This window comes from Choristoneura fumiferana, chromosome 30, assembly GCF_025370935.1.
Source record: "Choristoneura fumiferana chromosome 30, NRCan_CFum_1, whole genome shotgun sequence".
Lineage (NCBI taxonomy): Eukaryota > Metazoa > Arthropoda > Insecta > Lepidoptera > Tortricidae > Choristoneura > Choristoneura fumiferana.
Window position 1 is genome coordinate 7,771,913 of NC_133501.1, and position 17,066 is coordinate 7,788,978.

The 17,066-nt window shown below is 43.7% G+C and overlaps 1 protein-coding gene across 1 annotated transcript in view; it reads right to left on the reverse strand.

Annotated features, from left to right (window-relative positions):
- Positions 1-17,066, reverse strand: part of LOC141444715 (uncharacterized) — a 61,126-nt gene that overhangs the window by 7,939 nt on the left and 36,121 nt on the right. The window contains 10 exon segments of the mRNA XM_074110320.1: positions 3,463-3,590; positions 5,522-5,640; positions 6,253-6,388; positions 7,528-7,639; positions 9,810-9,900; positions 11,976-12,067; positions 14,134-14,213; positions 15,382-15,492; positions 16,100-16,197; positions 16,807-16,877. Coding sequence (XP_073966421.1) covers positions 3,463-3,590; positions 5,522-5,640; positions 6,253-6,388; positions 7,528-7,639; positions 9,810-9,900; positions 11,976-12,067; positions 14,134-14,213; positions 15,382-15,492; positions 16,100-16,197; positions 16,807-16,877 — 1,038 coding nt within the window.

The following is a 17,066-nucleotide window of genomic DNA, read 5'->3' on the forward strand; positions in this document are numbered from 1 at the left end:
GCCAGTTTCGCCACAAAGTCGTCAAGCCAAGAGACAGAGTTGGAGCTAACATTGTTGTCACTCTGCGAGCATCGGAACGCCTTAATTTTCCTCCAAACTAAGGTTGAAGGAGTCCTAGGGGATAGAGATTCACAAAAGGACCGCCATCCCTGTTTCTTTTTGTTGCTAAGTAGTCTTTTAGTGCGAGCTGAAATGCGTTGGAAATCAAGGTACCTCTCTATAGATAGGTCTGCTGCAAAGAGAGTCTCGGCCTTCTTCCGTTCCTTGATGGCAGCTGTGCATTCCGCATCCCACCAGGCCGGGGAGGGGACTTTCTCCCTGGCAGAGTTTTTAAGTGGAATGGAATCATCGGCAGCGGATGTGAGTGCTACTATAAAGTTTGAATAGATGATCAAGAAGTTGTCCTTAGTGACAGGTGGGATATTCCTGATATTATCATTCAAAATTTCTCGAAATTTGCTCCAGTCTGCACCAGGCAGCCTATATTTTAGAAGGGGGTCTTGCTTAGGGGGGGTGGGGATGGAGGAGTTGCATAACGTTATTACAATAGGGAGGTGGTCGCTTCCAAGGGAGTTGGAAGTTACTGACCATGATAAGGAATGGACTAAATTTGGAGATGCGAGAGTTAAATCAGGGACACTTGGATTTTGTAAAGGAGATGTTCTGCGGGTAGGAGTTCCATCATTTAAAAAACACAGATTAATTACATCAGCAAGGTCTAGAATGTAGGTGGAGACTGGGTCACAACAATGGGAGCCCCACATGGTGTGACGACAGTTGAAATCACCCTGTACAATAAATGGGGCGGGAAGTGAGGATAGGATAGTGGTTAGTTCTTGCAGAAGGGCGGGAGCTGGATGTGGAATGTAGACCGAGACAATGGTAATGTTGTGTGCACGAACTGCCACAACATTTAAACCGGGAGAGTGAGGAGGAATAGGGAGTTGGGAAAAAGGAAAATTCCTTCTTACTAAAAGGGCACTACCTGCCCAACCATCATCTCGGTCATCTCGAAGACAGCTGTAGCCAGTAACTCTGAAGAGAGCTCCAGGCCTCAACCAGGTCTCCGAGATAGCAAAGATGATTGGGTTATACCTGTTTATTAGGTATGCTAGTTCATGTTTTTTATTTTTGATGTTTCTAGCATTCCATTGTATTAGGTTGTGATTGGCCGTCTTGAATAATTTTACTTATAGCAGTGCTTATGTGACCCTGGAGGGTTTCTAGAACAGTGTACGGTATTATATCCGAGAATTTCGATAGAAGATTTATCAGCATTTTGGTGATCAATTCTGCCAAATTGTCATTTGGGACCGGACTATCATGGTATCCCAGAGCACAGCCGTTAGGGAGAGATGATTTTGGAGTATATGTAAAAGCCTGGTGAGCCTGTGCATCATAGGATTTGCTGGGGGGGGGTCTAGGACGGCGCTCAATGTAGACCGTTTTTTTGTATGACTGAGTGGGAGAGCCAGGAGGGCTTTGAGAGTCTACAATTTGGGAGTGAGGGGTCTGTTGGAAGTCTGGCGAAAAATTTTGTCTGGCTTTGTCCGCATATGAAGTACGGACAGGACGGAATCTCCTAGCAGCTTCTACATAACCTATATTTTCAATCGACATAACTGTTTTTATTGACTTTTGCCGGGAGAATTCAGGGCATCTGTTGTCTGTGGCAGTGTGGGGACCAGAGCAGTAGAGGCAAGTCACATCCGAATCAGGAACTGTACAATCTGATGTTGCATGATTCTGGGCGCATTTGGCACACCTTGGGTTTGAACGGCACTGGTCTTTGACATGGCCAAATCGACAGCATTTGTGGCATTGAATTGTAGGGAGCTTGTAATTGTCAACTGGAATTGACATGCTGTATACATATATTTTTTCTGGGAGGTTTTGGCCTAGAAAAGTTAATACAACTGTAGGGGTTGGGTCCCAAGATGGTTTACCATCAATGTGCTTTTTTTTATTTAAACGCCTGGCTTTTATAACAGTACCTGTTCCAGATGGACATTCAATGGCATCAATTAGCTCTTCCAAAGTCCATTCTAATGGAATTTGTCGCACCACACCCATGCGTGATACCTGGAACCTCGGGATTGCTGCTACTAGGTTGTGTTGAGCTATTACGGGATTTTCAATGAATAAATTTGCTTCCCGGGCGGAGGTAAAATAGATATTTAATTTATTTTTCCCTGCACTTTTCATCTCCTTTATCCCTGACACTTTGCTATTGTAAATTGTCTGAGCCATTTTAAGACCGCGTACATGTGAGGGCGAGTTTTGAATTTCACATGAAACCTGCACTACGAATGGGCCTGAGTCACTTTCCGAGTACTTTAGGTCCGATCCATTCTCGAATCCTGGTCGAACAAACGTGTGTTGTTTAGAGGCGCTTGGCGACGTAGTTTTTTTGCTAACATCATCGGGTTCGGAAGGGATATTAGCGGGGCGCTTGCTACCTGGCTTTACGGTAGCACGGGGGACGTAATTGAGGTCTGCGGAAAAGTTTGGGGGCAGAGGAGTCCCGCCCCTGTCGGGCGGCTCGTCATCCCCTACACTCGACATCACGGGACTGACACAAACACTTACCTAGCACTTATAAACCACCACCAACAGAAAATTTAGAAACTCAGTTCGATTTGAGGGTGTAAACGCGATAGAAAATGCGATTCTAACCTATACACGTGTGTTAGCCAGCACAAGAACAGGCGGACGGTGCAAAAGTCCACAACCGACACAATACAGTGCAATAGTTAAGGAGCAGAGAGAGCAAAGATGGCGGCTGACAGCCGAATGACAGCTGTCAAAAGACGTTGAAACTATTTACCGGCACGGATAATACCGACATGGAAATACCAGCCCGATGTTTCGTGTACACGCCCATACAAACTGGTGTCACAAAATATCGTGTCGGTATTTCCATGTCGGTATTGTACGTGCCGGTAAATAGTGTCACCCTAAATAGTTTAACCTTATCGACGCCAACGACTCATATATACGCACCGCAGGTTCCACGCCGACGACCTATATAAACGTCCATTACTTCAATGCAAAAGCAACCTTCGTTCAATTGTGTTAAGGTTCAATTTTAGGCGTTGCAATATGGGAGCCTAGCGTACCTATGTCTTTTATAATTGACGTGGCGGCGAAAAGGTTAAAAGAACGCTACAGATTGGGAACTGTGCATTTTTCCGGGATAAAAAGTAGCCTATGTCACTCTCGGGCCCATAAACTATCTCTATGCCAAAAATCACGTCGATCCGTCGCTGCGTTACGGCGTGAAAGACTGACAAACACACAAACACACTTTGGCATTTATAATATTAAGTATGGATTAAACAAGGTCCTTGACCTTACTCATGTGCACTGGTGATCATTATCCATCAGTTAACCCGCTTGTTCGTTCGCCGTACTTTTCCCTGTGTATCGAATGTGCCCTCTCTGTCTCTCTAATGGTGTTACCGTGGTAGGAGAACAGCGCAGGCGCGTGTCCCTGGTTCCGGAGCGCCACGGTGTCGCTCTTGAGGCGCGCCGCGTGCTCCCGCAGGCGAGACTCGCACTCCGCCGTCCACTCGCTCTCTGCACGCGCCCTGGGACAATACAACTTTTAAGGGCGGTTTCACCATCCATTGATCAGTCTTAACAGACGGTTAAATGTGATGCCGTCTCCGTCTATTCCAACAAAACAAATCAAACTCAAACTCAAACTCACAACATTTATTGACAAGAAAAACACACTACATCACAACAAAAACACAGTAAAAACATAAATAGGAGAAGAGAGGAAAATAAGAGATATTGTGCTGTAGTGTGATGCCAAAAGGACTCAGCTCAGCATGTGCCGTAGCCCTGTAACCAGAGCTGCAGCGCTGGTTTTCAGCTGAACCCCGGTGAGTGTGCACCCACGTAACCGAACGCGTAATTATTGCGGGAAAAAAAAAAAAAAAAAAAAAAAAATATATATATATATTATATATATATATATATATATATATATATATATATATATATAAATCATGACAAATATAAGAATTATAAAATAAATAGAGACGGCATCACATTTAACCGTCAGTTAACACTAATCAATGGATGGTGAAACAGCCCCTTATCATCAACAGTAGAGATGCAACGGATTGTTGTTTGCCCGGATACCGGATATCCGGCGATACCATTGACATCTGTGTAACTTCCGGCACTAGACTTGCTGTTTGGAACAAAACGCGCGGCACACTACGAATAAATTAATAATAAGTCAGGAAGTGTAACCCAGAACAAATTCCACACAAAAAGTGGCCAAACTTTAAACAAAAACTACTTAAGATTAGAGAGCGGATTTGAAGTAGCGATTACAAGTTTAATATGGATAAGACTAGTACAAGTAAGTAGTTATTGTATAATAGGATCTATTATGTTTGAGCTGCATAAAACTCCTTTAATTAGAATAAAATATTTTTCTTTACATAGACTTTGTTGCAAGAATAAGTTTATTGAATTTAATTATCTATAAGATTGTAAGTAATAAGATAACTGTAAGACCAATAAACAACATGATATTTAATAAATAAAATCTATCTATCTAACCAATCGCACTAGTCATATCCATATTAAACTTGTAATCGCTACTTCCAATCCGCTCTCTATTTATGATTCAAATGCGAATCATTTTCGAGGTTGCAAACAGACGTGCTTGTTGAATGGTTGGTATTGGTGGTTAGTATTGTAACTAAGGGACCCCATACATCCCTGTATTTCTTTTATTATTATTTTTTGTATTTTTTTTTCTTTAATTGTATAATATAGTTTTTAAGTATTTTATTTGTAATTATATATTTATGAAAAAATGACTTTCTGCCAAGTTTCTTGCGGCGCATTCTTCTTGGCAATGATGGTCTTTCCGAAAGCGCTGGTAGTTTAAAAAAATGACGTGTAAAAGTGCCCATTGCGGCCTATTTACTGAATAAATCATTTGAATTTTGAATTTTTTGAATTTGTTCAAATTCAGAAAAAAAGCAGCGATTGATTTGCGCATGTGATGCTAGGACACGCCAGGCCATTTTTCTAACACAGTTGCAATTCCTGACTTATTATTTATTCGTAGTCTGCGCATCTTAATTATCAATATTACTTACAAACCCTATCACTGACGTCAACAAGCTAAAATAAAAATGACTAAAATTCTGCTTACGTAATACTTGAATGACTCCGAAGGCCCCGGCCTTCCCCATGTGGGTGAGTCAGCAAAATCCTACCCCCCTCCCCACATGGTCACGTAAACATTGGTATATATATTTTTCAAACTATCCAGGTTTCTTTATTGTTCTTCGTGTGTATTTGTTGCAAGTAGGGTAGCCATATTTGCTCGAATTAAAACCTACTACATTTTGCAAAAGAAAAACAAGAAATAATAAATAAATAATGCAATCACCGTCTAACCCTAGATGTCATCAAAAATAAGCACACACATAAGGAAGAAAGGAAGTTAACTGAGCAATCTCCCTGCCGCCCCTAGCGTCCAACTCACTGCGTGTCATGCTGCAGCCAGGGTCCGGGCGACAGCAGCGGCTCCCCGATGCTGGCGAGGGTCTGCTCCGCGTCCAGCCGGGCCAGGAGTTGCTTGGCGACCAGCTCCGCCGACTGCCGCTGGGATACAAAGTTAAACATTTGACTTTGCTTGAGCTTTACACCAGAAACGTAACGGATGTGGTTTTATCAGAACCGAAAGCGGCACCAGATGTTTTCAATTTAAATGAACTAAAAGAATTTCCCTGCTCACCCGCGACCTTACGATAGCTAAGCTTATGCAAAATAATAATAATAATAATTAGATACAACAGTATTGGGTCTATTTTTAATGAGCAGGTAAATTTAGTTTCATCTCCCTTGCTACGGCTTGGATCTAATTTCAGCAATGGTAGTTAATAAAACATGCCTTGACAGTAAATAAATAAAAATCAAGGTAGTTTTGAAGGACGGTTAAAATTTATTAATAATTTGTGGGTAGTTTTGTTTTGTTTGATAAAATATATGTGGGTACTTGGGGAGTTACAGTGACAATTTAAAACGGTGGTTGTGGTTCGTTAGTCTAACAACTGGTAGCATGGTGTACGGTTGTGTCACTCTGAAGATGAGCTCTGGTTGAGTTCGAAACGCGTCAGTGTAGCGTGGTGTTGGTGATAGATGGGTTTGTGTGATTTGTGTGTGAGAAAATGAAACATAGCTACTCGATGAAAGTAAAGTAGGTCCAGCATGTACCTCATCGTGCGTGCCGTGCGCTGTCTCGGCCAGAGCGAGCAGCACGTCGTACGTCTCGAGCGCGCGGTCGGCGGCCCGCAGCGCCACGCACACGCACACCATGGCGGACTCCTGCACCGCGCACGCGCACGACAATCTGAATAACACAATTATAATTTGAACCACTATCAGAAAGGACAAACATATATTTCAGTTCTCATGCTGGTAAAGTTCGTGTTTATGCTGGATCTAGGCGACATAAAATGACTATTTATTCTCTAGTGCATAAAGTAAAATCTTCGTCCAAGACCAAGGCAATCAGATGTAAACAGCCACAAACAAACAAGTTTCTATATATTATTATTTTATTTATTTTTTATTTATATACAACTAAAAATCAATCAAAATACATCAATAAAACAAAAAATATATATAATTATATAGCATGAACAATAAAAGGTACATACACGTAGTAAGTGAACAGTTGTTTTCACGTTTGATATTTCATTCCTTCGCCATCGAAGTCAAAAGCAGTGTAAAACTGATCACGTGACCAGATTTATCTCTGGAAACGAACTTCGAGCGACTAGGGTGTGACCGCACCTTAACGCTCAGGAGCGTCCCGACCCCCCTCTCGCCGGGCGCATCTCTTGCCCCACGCCCCCGCGTCGTCCGTACCTGTGCGCCGTATCCGCCGCGCGGGTGAGCGCGCACTGCAGCACGCGACAGTCCCCTCTCCCCGGCGCATCTCTTGCCCCCCGCCCCCCGCGTCGTCCGTACCTGTGCGCCGTATCCGCCGCGCGGGTGAGCGCGCACTGCAGCACGCGACAGTCCCCCTCTCGCCGGGCGCATCTCTTGCCCCCCGCCCCCCGCGTCGTCCGTACCTGTGCGCCGTATCCGCCGCGCGGGTGAGCGCGCACTGCAGCACGCGACAGTCCCCCTCCCCGGGCGCATCTCTTGCCCCCCGCCCCCCGCGTCGTCCGTACCTGTGCGCCGTATCCGCCGCGCGGGTGAGCGCGCACTGCAGCACGCGACAGTCCCCCTCTCGCCGGGCGCATCTCTTGCCCCCCGCCCCCCGCGTCGTCCGTACCTGTGCGCCGTATCCGCCGCGCGGGTGAGCGCGCACTGCAGCACGCGACAGTCCCCTCTCGCCGGGCGCATCTCTTGCCCCCGCCCCCCGCGTCGTCCGTACCTGTGCGCCGTATCCGCCGCGCGGGTGAGCGCGCACTGCAGCACGCGACAGTCCCCCTCTCGCCGGGCGCATCTCTTGCCCCCCGCCCCCCGCGTCGTCCGTACCTGTGCGCCGTATCCGCCGCGCGGGTGAGCGCGCACTGCAGCACGCGACAGTCCCCCTCGAGGCGGGCGCACCGCGCGCGCCACGCTGCCAGGGACGCCGACAACGCACACCCTGCGTCACCACAAATAATACTATAGTACATTGTGTATTAAGGGGCGTAAGAAAGGGATTACTAACGAGAGTCTATAAGAAGCCCGACGCCGGAATCGAGGCCTCTTTTATTGGAAATATCCATGAAATATCTTAATTTTTATTAAATTTTTTAGTTTACTTTTTTAAATGGCACATTAATTAGAAAGCCCGTAAATATAAGAAGGTTATTAAGCAATTTGCACGCGAAAAATCGCTGTTACTTTCTTTTTTTTTTAGTCACGCAAAATTACAAAATTAAGGCGCGACCAAACCGCTGCTTACAAAACGGTAACAGCACGGAATCGCAGTGACGCACCGTATGCGCACCGTTTTTATCGCATGCTCTCCACAACGCTGCTTAAAATACGGAATCGCAGTGACGTGTCGTCAACTTCAGGTCTGTACCGAACAAAAGTCGTGACGTTTACGGCAAGTCACTGCGATTCCGCACCGTTGGCGTATTTTAAGCAGCGGTTTGGTCGCACCTTTATCACAGGTTTTTTTATCAGTCTAGCATCAGTGGGCAATTATTTGAATTTATTTGAAGAACCAAGGTGTTGCGAAGAAAAAACACTTAAAAACTCAGGCTAATCAGGGTGTTAAATAAAAAAAATGGCCAACGGAGTGATTTAAAAAAAATGACAATATCCAAAAAACCGTGAAACTTAGAATAATAATAAATGTGGTCAAAAATGTCCAGAATGACCTTAACTATCATCCCTTCAAACCCTTACATCCGATTGCCAAACCCCCTATATTGGCTCTGTGCACGATATCAGCGCCACCTAGCGTCCGCAACTTCTTTGGCTCTGATGCTCTGACGTTTTGAAATTTCATCGCGACATTGTGACCAAAATCAAACCTATAACGTATTATTTTTAAATACAAAATTACTGTGATACCGTGATTTGGGTGGACAAAAGGTTGTGAATTCATTTTTGGTCATTAAAATTAAATGAGGTAAGTAAAATTTATTCAAAAAGTGTGTTTTATTTTCGTTATGTCAGGGTTTGTTTACTTCATGTTTAGTTGTACTTTTACTGTAAAACGAAAAGATAAAGCTATCTTATTGGTTTCTTTGAATAATAGTAAAATTATATAATTCAAGCTCGCATCATACACAAACATCTATTACTAAAATTAGGTAGTTATATCACAGAATAAGTAATAGTACAAAAGTGACGTTTAGGCATAAGAATCGTGCCTACTTTATGCTTCTCTGTCTATCGCATAATTCGTATTCATTCGAACGCGGCACGTGTAGTGCTAGGGTTGCTACTTGTTGCTACTCCCGGAATACACTAGTGAAGGTTAGAAATGTCATCATCATCAGATGTCTTTTGAGCATAGTTGCACAAAATTCACAATTAAATTAAATGAAATTTACTGCGTATGAACTAAGGTACAGACGATTAGGTTCATATTGCTTAACGTTACTTTTGTGATGGCAGCCACATTGTATTTGTTTTTTTTGTGTCAAAATTCTATTTTTCAAGCCCTCTCACTTGATACCCATATGGAACGGATTGAAAAGAAATACGCAATAGGCAATTTTTGATGGAAATCATTTTGGATAAAAAAAATATACCTACTACAACTTTTCACATTTTAACGTACGTTACTGTGGTAAAATGCAGAATCTTATTGCTTTATTCTTCAACAGGTTAATACGTAATAAAATAACGCGATAAATAGGTAATGTTAACATGCAAATTCATTTTATTTACAGTCCGTCTTTTTTTACACACGTATACACTTATGTTTTTTTGTTGTTATACACACGTATGTATGTTCCGACAATCGGCTGCAATGCAGTATTTTTTTGACACGCGTTTCCGACGTAAAGCGAGTCGTACTGCGTAAGAGGCGCGCGCGTGCGCCACGGGTCAGTGCGCGGCAACCACTGAATCGCCTCAACGTTGGGGAGGCCCGGTATGTACTTGTAGCTCGGCGGCGGAATGGCGTAGTGACACCCCCCTGGTTATATAAAGTCTATACAAATTGCATTGTTAATGACAGATGCATATGAGTATGACAGATGACAGAGCCTAGATTATTTCTTCTTTTGGCCACCATGAGCGCTGCGATAGATTTCGTTACCCCCACCTAGTACTTCGCACCCTCCCAATAACGTAAGCAGGCAACTGACCGTCGTTGCTGGCCGCCACGAGCGCCTCCCTTAAATCTGCCTGTGCGCACACATCCAGCGCCAGTCTCTCGGCCGCTTCCACGCACCACGTCTGCAAGTAAAGCATCGGAGATTATTTGACTCAAATTTTTAATAATCTGCCGAATGCTGGCCACACACCACCCTTCCTATCGTCCAATCGGCATCGCTACCAATGAGGGCTATCGCGTATGAATTCGCCGCTAGAGGCGCTAGTGTAGCGTGAGGTCTCCGAAATGTCAAATCTCATAGTTTTTTGGGTGAGTAGTGTTTTGCATTACCTGAAATTAATTATGGCAATTATGCGGTAAGGGGCAATGAATGTCTGCGTTTTGAGACAGTTTTGTCTTTCGAAAACTTTTGTCCTCCCTTTTTTTCCGAACAAAGCGGGCCTACGCATAACATCAAAATAAAGTATCATATTCAAATATCAGATTAATACCATATACGGAGGAAAGTCTACCATATAAGGGATATAACCTGAGATTATCATTCGACACCATCGACGTGAAGACCACCCATCATTATAACTCATATGTTAAACCTATAATATACTCATACAGTGAAGTGGTGAAGGAAAACATCGTGAGGAAACCTGCACAAACCTGCGAAGCAATTCAATGGTGCGTGTAAAGTTCCCAATCCGCACTGGGCCCGCGTGGGAACTATGGCCCAAGTCCTCTTGTTCTGAGAGGAGACCTGTGCCCAGCAGTGGGACGTATATTGGCTAGGATGATGATGATGATACTCATACAGACAGAATTTACCCAACCTTCGTGTGTTTCTGTTCACCCCGTTCTCCTCCAACATCACAGGACAGTTCAAACTGATTGTGTGTGGTGTATATGGACCAACTGCAGTTTGGATTATGCCTGCCCGATTGGACGATAGGAAGAATGATGTATGGCCAGCAAAACACGGGTCTATAAAAGCTGCAAACTTTAAATAGTATAGTATTTTATGCAACAGTTGTATAACGGGTAAAAAAGGCGAGTGGCGTGAGTTACGATGTGAGCGTAGCGAACGTCGTAAAAAGACACCACCAACTGAACATCAAAAATGGCGCTAAGTGCAATCTTAAAGAAACCTGCGAAGGTTTGGACATCTGCGAGGAAATGTGGGTGTGTATGAAGTTCCCAATCCGCACCGGGCCCGCGCGGGAACTACGGCCAAAGCCCTCTCATTCTGAAAGATCTGTGCCCAGACTTTTTTACCAGAAGTATAGATAGTGCCATGAGAGCTGAAGTGAATGATTACACACACAGCTACAAAAAGAACTGATTGCACAAAAACTCTAGTGGCACTACCTAAAGTAGTTTTTGTTTTTTGACCTCTTGGCTACCCGGTCGTCAAGATGATGACGATGCTGATGATGATGATGATTAGAGAGCGGATTTGAAGTAGCGATTACAAGTTTAATGTGGATATGACTAGTGCGATTAGAGGTTAGATAGATATTCATTAGATATCATGTTGTTTAATTGCCTTACAGTTATTTTATTACTTACTTATTTACTTACCGCAATGCAATCTTATAGATAATTAAATTATGTAAAGAAAAATATTCTATTCTTATTAATAGTAGATTATTGTCGTGGCCTGGAAGTAGGCAATTGCTGGCTGAGTATGAGTATTAAACGGACAAGCTTGCGAGTCCGTTTAACTAATACGAAGCCAGCAATTGCTATTCCAGCCGAGACTAATATAAAGCTTTTCTCAAAAATGGCGAATAATTCTGAAATAGAATAAACTTTTTCTCAAAATATATATTTCTTATGCTTTCTCGCCTTTTTTCATTAAAAATAAACTGCAGGTGTATTTTCCCACCGAAAACACCACAAGCTTTTTCGGACCCAATAGAAAAAGTCCGGAGTTCCAACAAAATATCTGATACCGGCCATTAGACTAGGCTGTATACGACTTGTGCCAACATTTCCATGGCCAACTTTAAAATTTTTCGCTGACCATAAACTATGCACTTCACCTTCTGATATGTAAAGAATAATGTCAACTTTTACGGACATTTTTGAGAAAAGGAGTTTTATACAGCTCAAATATAAGTGATCCTATTTATTACGCACCTTTTTGACATCTTAAACTTGTAATCGCTACTTCAAATCCGCTCTCTGATGATGATGATGTTCATACCTCATCATTGCTGCTGTGGTTGTGATCGCTGTCCTCAGTCTTCCGGAGACGCACGCGCGACGCGATCTTGGCCTGGCGAGAGTCGCAGCGTCCTGGAACCATAGACAAAATGCTTTAACCAGCTTTAGGATCAGTACAGAGGTACTGCGATCCAACTGGAACGTAACGGTCCGCCTGGATCGCTATGCAGGTGGCAGGACCTTGTGCAAGGTCCGCCCGGATTGCTACCACCATCTTGCTCGCTAATCCTGCCGTGAAGCAGCAGTGCTTGCACTATTGTGTTTCGGCGTGGAGAGTAAGACAGCCGGTGAAATTACTGGCACTTGAGGCATACCATCTTAGGCCTCTAGGTTGGCAACGCATCTGCAAAAACCCTGGTGTTGCACATGTTTGTGGGCGGTGGTGATTTCTTATCATCAGGAGACCCACTTGCTCGTTTGCCACCTAATCCTTCCTAATCCTTATGTGTTGATATTTTAGTTTTTATTGTTTTTTATTTTATTTAATTCTTCATTTTTTATTACTTTGCGTGCCAATCTACCTGCTATGTAAGCCATTCTAGCTAGCCTGAGTCAGCGGGGGCAGGCTGGAAACCAGCGTTGGCAGCTTCTGAGCAAGCGCAGCATAAGCTGAGCCTGTTCCTTTTGCCACACAGTGCAAGGGACTGGCAAACGCATTTTATATTAGTTTATTGTTTATTTGTATTCTGTGTGCCTATCCTGTATTGTTCATGTTGGCACATAAATCAATCTTAAATCTTAAATCTTAATAAAAAAAAAAAAAACTGCCGAGGCCTGCCCACACAATTGCAGTTCCATTGCAATCGGTTACAACTGCGATTAAATTCTTACTACCACTGAAACTAGTAAATTGTTGGAAATAGGTCTTCCCCATATACCTCCAGTTGCTTCAGTTGGCAGCGGCCTGCATCCACCGTGAACCCGCGGCTTTAACCAGGTCAGCCGTCCATCTCGTTGGTGGACGTCCTACGCTGCGCTTACCGCGCGGTCTCCACTCGAGAACCTTTCGGCGCCAACCGCCATCTGTTCTCCGCGCTATATGGCCTGCTCATTGCCACTTCAACAACCTACCTCATATTCGACTGGATGGCGAACGAGCAAGTGGATCTCCCGATGGTAAAACCACCACCGCCCATAAACATCTGCAACACCAGGGGTATTGCAGACGCGTTGCCAACCAAGAGGCCTAAGATGGGATACCTCAAGTGCCAGTAATTTCACCGGCTGTCTTACTCTCCACGCCGAAAGACAACAGTGCAAGCACTGCTGCTTCACGACAGGATTAGCGAGCAAGATGGTGGTAGCAATCCGGGCGGACCTTGCACAAGGTCCTACCACCTGCAGAATATACCTGCCTATTTATAATTCCATCCATGTTTGTATGATATGCAATATCGAAAATACAAACTGAGACATGGATGCACAGAAAAACCAGAAAAAGAGACCAGCGCTGGGAATCGAACCCAGGTCCTCAGCAATCCGTGCTGCGTGCTATAACCCCTACACCACCGCTGGACAGGAATCTAGACACGAATTTTTCCTATGCATACATATCTCAGGTTGCTTATTTCTACTACGCTACTTATGCAGCAGCACTAGCGGGATACCCGTAAAAGTAACAAATTTGGAGTTGAAATAAAAAATACAAAACGACTCCAAAAAACCAATCATAATTTGATTGCTTAGTAGCGACATCTCTTGTCTGGGTGAGCGGTTGGTTCCGAAAGAGTGTGACGTCTCTCGATGAGAGCGGAACATAGATGGCGCTAGTGCTGCTGCATAAGTAGCGTAGTAGAAATAAGCAACCTGAGATATGTATGCATAGGAAAAATTCGTGTCTAGATTCCTGTCCAGCGGTGGTGTAGGGGTTATAGCACGCAGCACGGATTGCTGAGGACCTGGGTTCGATTCCCAGCGCTGGTCTCTTTTCCTAGTTTTTCTGTGCATCCATGTCTCAGTTTGTATTTTCGATATGGTTTCACGGGATACCCGTAAAAGTAACAAATTTGGAGTTGAAATAAAAAATACAAAAAGACTCCAAAAAACCAATCATGATATGCAATAAATAAACGAAACGGAACTGTTTATTTCAGAGACGCAAGGAACCGTCAGCGCGCGAGTCCAACCGTTTTATTTACCTGTCTCAGCAGTATACACCCTGCCTTCAGCAGAGCCGTGGTGCCTCTCACAGCTGCTGTGCCGGACGGATTGACAGCACCTGAAGAATGAAAACACACGAAGTATAGCTGCTGCTGCTGCTGGTGGAGGTACAATCCTACTAATATTATAAATGTGAAAGTTTGTGAGTGAGTGAGTGAGTATGTTTGTTACTTCTTCACGCTGAAACGGCTGAACGGATTTGGATGAAATTTGGCAAAAAGTTAGTTTATAACCTGGATTAAAACATGGGATACTTTTTATCCCGATATTCCCACGGGATAGGGATAAAATCTCTAAATAACAACCGCTGGGCTTAGTCATGAAATTTGGTATGTAGGTAGCTGGACGTCTGAAATAACACACGCTACTTTTTATCCCGATGTTCCCACGGGATAGGGATAAAATCTCGAACTAATAACTGCTGGGCTTAGAGTCATGAAATTTGGTATATGTAGATAGATGGACATCTGGAATAACACATAGGCTACTTTTTATCCCGATATTCCCACGGGATAGGGATAAAATCTCGAAATAACAACCGCTGGGCTTAGAGTCATGAAATTTGATATGATTGTTTTTAATTTAAGATCAATGAAAACTACGATGTAATTTTAGGGAATTCCCACGAGAATTTAATAAAATCCCGGAATTTTAATTCAACTGCTGTATTTAATGATTTACGCGTGCGAAGCGGCGAGTACACGCTAGTAATAAATATAGCAAGGGGATGTGTAAAGTCCCTCGCTCCCGGCATCCTTTGACAAGAGGCTGCTCGTGTCAGAGCAGCGCGATGCAAACACCGCCCGTTGCCGCTGGCCCGCCGTCGGTGTGTGCTGGGCTTAATAGTACATTGTGTCTTAAGGGCGGTAAATAAGGTATTACGAACGAGAGTCTATTAGAAGCCCGGAGTCGAAGACTGAGGGCTCTAATGAGTCGATGTTCGTAATTCTAGTACCGCCCGTGCGACATACAATGGTTTTCATCATGCCAATACCACTGACTACGCTCTTGGCAGTGCCAGCTCCTCCCCCCCCCCCCCAGATTGTCCGACCAGCACGCCATGCAGAAACAAACTCATTACCGACCACGGGTTTCATGACAAGCACATTAAGGTCGAGGGTTTTATTTGGGGGGTTGCAACCAAGGTAGCCTGCATGTTACGACACTGTTTACGAGCAAGTGTGATGAAAATGAACATGCATTCAGAAGTACAGTCCAGAGCTGACCTGGCCGTGCTGAGGCATAGTTCGGAGTCCCGCGCCGACAAGTCCAGGCTGGTGTCGCAGTTGTCTGCCGGGTGCGTCTCGCTCGCACTCAGCTCCAGCGGTTTCTCTAACCTGCAATAGTATATAATCCGCATTTGACGTACTATATAAATGGGTTCTCTATCGTTTGCCCGAATTTCATATGCCCGAATGTATAGCTTCCTAGAATTTTCATTTGCCATAAAGTTATTTATTACTGAAATAGTAATTTCTTCGGAGTTGATATTAAACTAACCTAACCTAACCTACTGCATTCTATATGATGAGATTTAAAAAAATCCTGAAAACAGCGCGGTTCTATATATTTTATGGCAAACGTTGGTATGGCAAGTGAAATTCGGGCAAATGAAATTCGGGCAAGTAAAGGTAAACGATATAAATGATTTCGCAAGTCATAATTGTAATGTTAATAATGTTTTGACGAATTAAACCCACAAGCGCTATTTATCGTAAATTCTTACACCATATATTATAAATGCGAAAGTATGTGTGTTTGTATGTTTGTCCGTCTTTCACGTCGAAACGGAGCGACGGATCGACGTGATTTTTGGCATAGAAATAGTTTATGGGCCCGAGAGTGACATAGGCTACTTTTTATCTCGGAAAAATGCACATGCAAATGCCGAAGCCGCGGGCAAAATCTAGTAAAATAATTAATTTTGTGCGTGGTAGGTGTTACCTGACTTTGACCTCGTGCTGGAAGTCGGGCGCCGGCTCCACCTTCGGCTCCTGAGGAGTCGGCAGCTCGGCCGGGCTCACGATCGAAGAACTGTCGTTCTGGAACCAATTTTATACTGCTGTAGCGTTACACCCCTGGTAGAAATACAGGAACTCTAACAAATAATCGAAAACGATAAAATCTACAGCCAATTCGTAAAAAGTGGGACCAGATAACCTACCCAATAAAGTTGGAAAACCCCCGACTTTGTCGCTTCAAAGTTCAACATCTCAAAAACGGCTGCATAGATTTTGATGAAACTTGCTTTCAAATAAAAAAAACCGCATGCAAATCGGTCCACCCGTTTAAGAGCTACGGTGCCACAGACAGACAGACAGACACACATAGCGGTCAAACTTATAACACCCCTCTTTTTGCGTCGGGGGTTAAAAATAAGGCGGTAACGATAATATCAAAAACAGAGGCTCTATAGGTCACGGGTAATTGGATCATCATGGTCACACTTAATTAAAAATAACAATTTGGAAGAATTTTATTTATTTCTTTTACAAATATAAAATTTTACTCGCAAATGTGATGAAAAACATTGCATGTCACACGGGCGGTACTAGAATTACGAACATAGACTCATTAAAGCCCTCAGTCTTATTTACCGCCCTTAAGACACAATGTACTATTTCAAAAGCAGTATTGGAGCAACTCAATACCTGATCAGTCCTAGACCGGTCAGCGTCGTTTTCCAGTTCACCCGCCGGCTGCGTTGTGGATTCACATTCGTCTGGAACAGCCAAATTATATGGTTAGTATGGTTTTTAACTGAAGCTTATTTTCAAAATTGCGACTCCGAATCATAGGTTGATTTAGGTTATGTTAAGTTTGATGTACTGCCTTTTCGGCGAAATATGCTTCGCCAAATTTCACTTAGCAACCAATCTTTCGCCGAAGTTTCATTTGGCAAACCAATCGT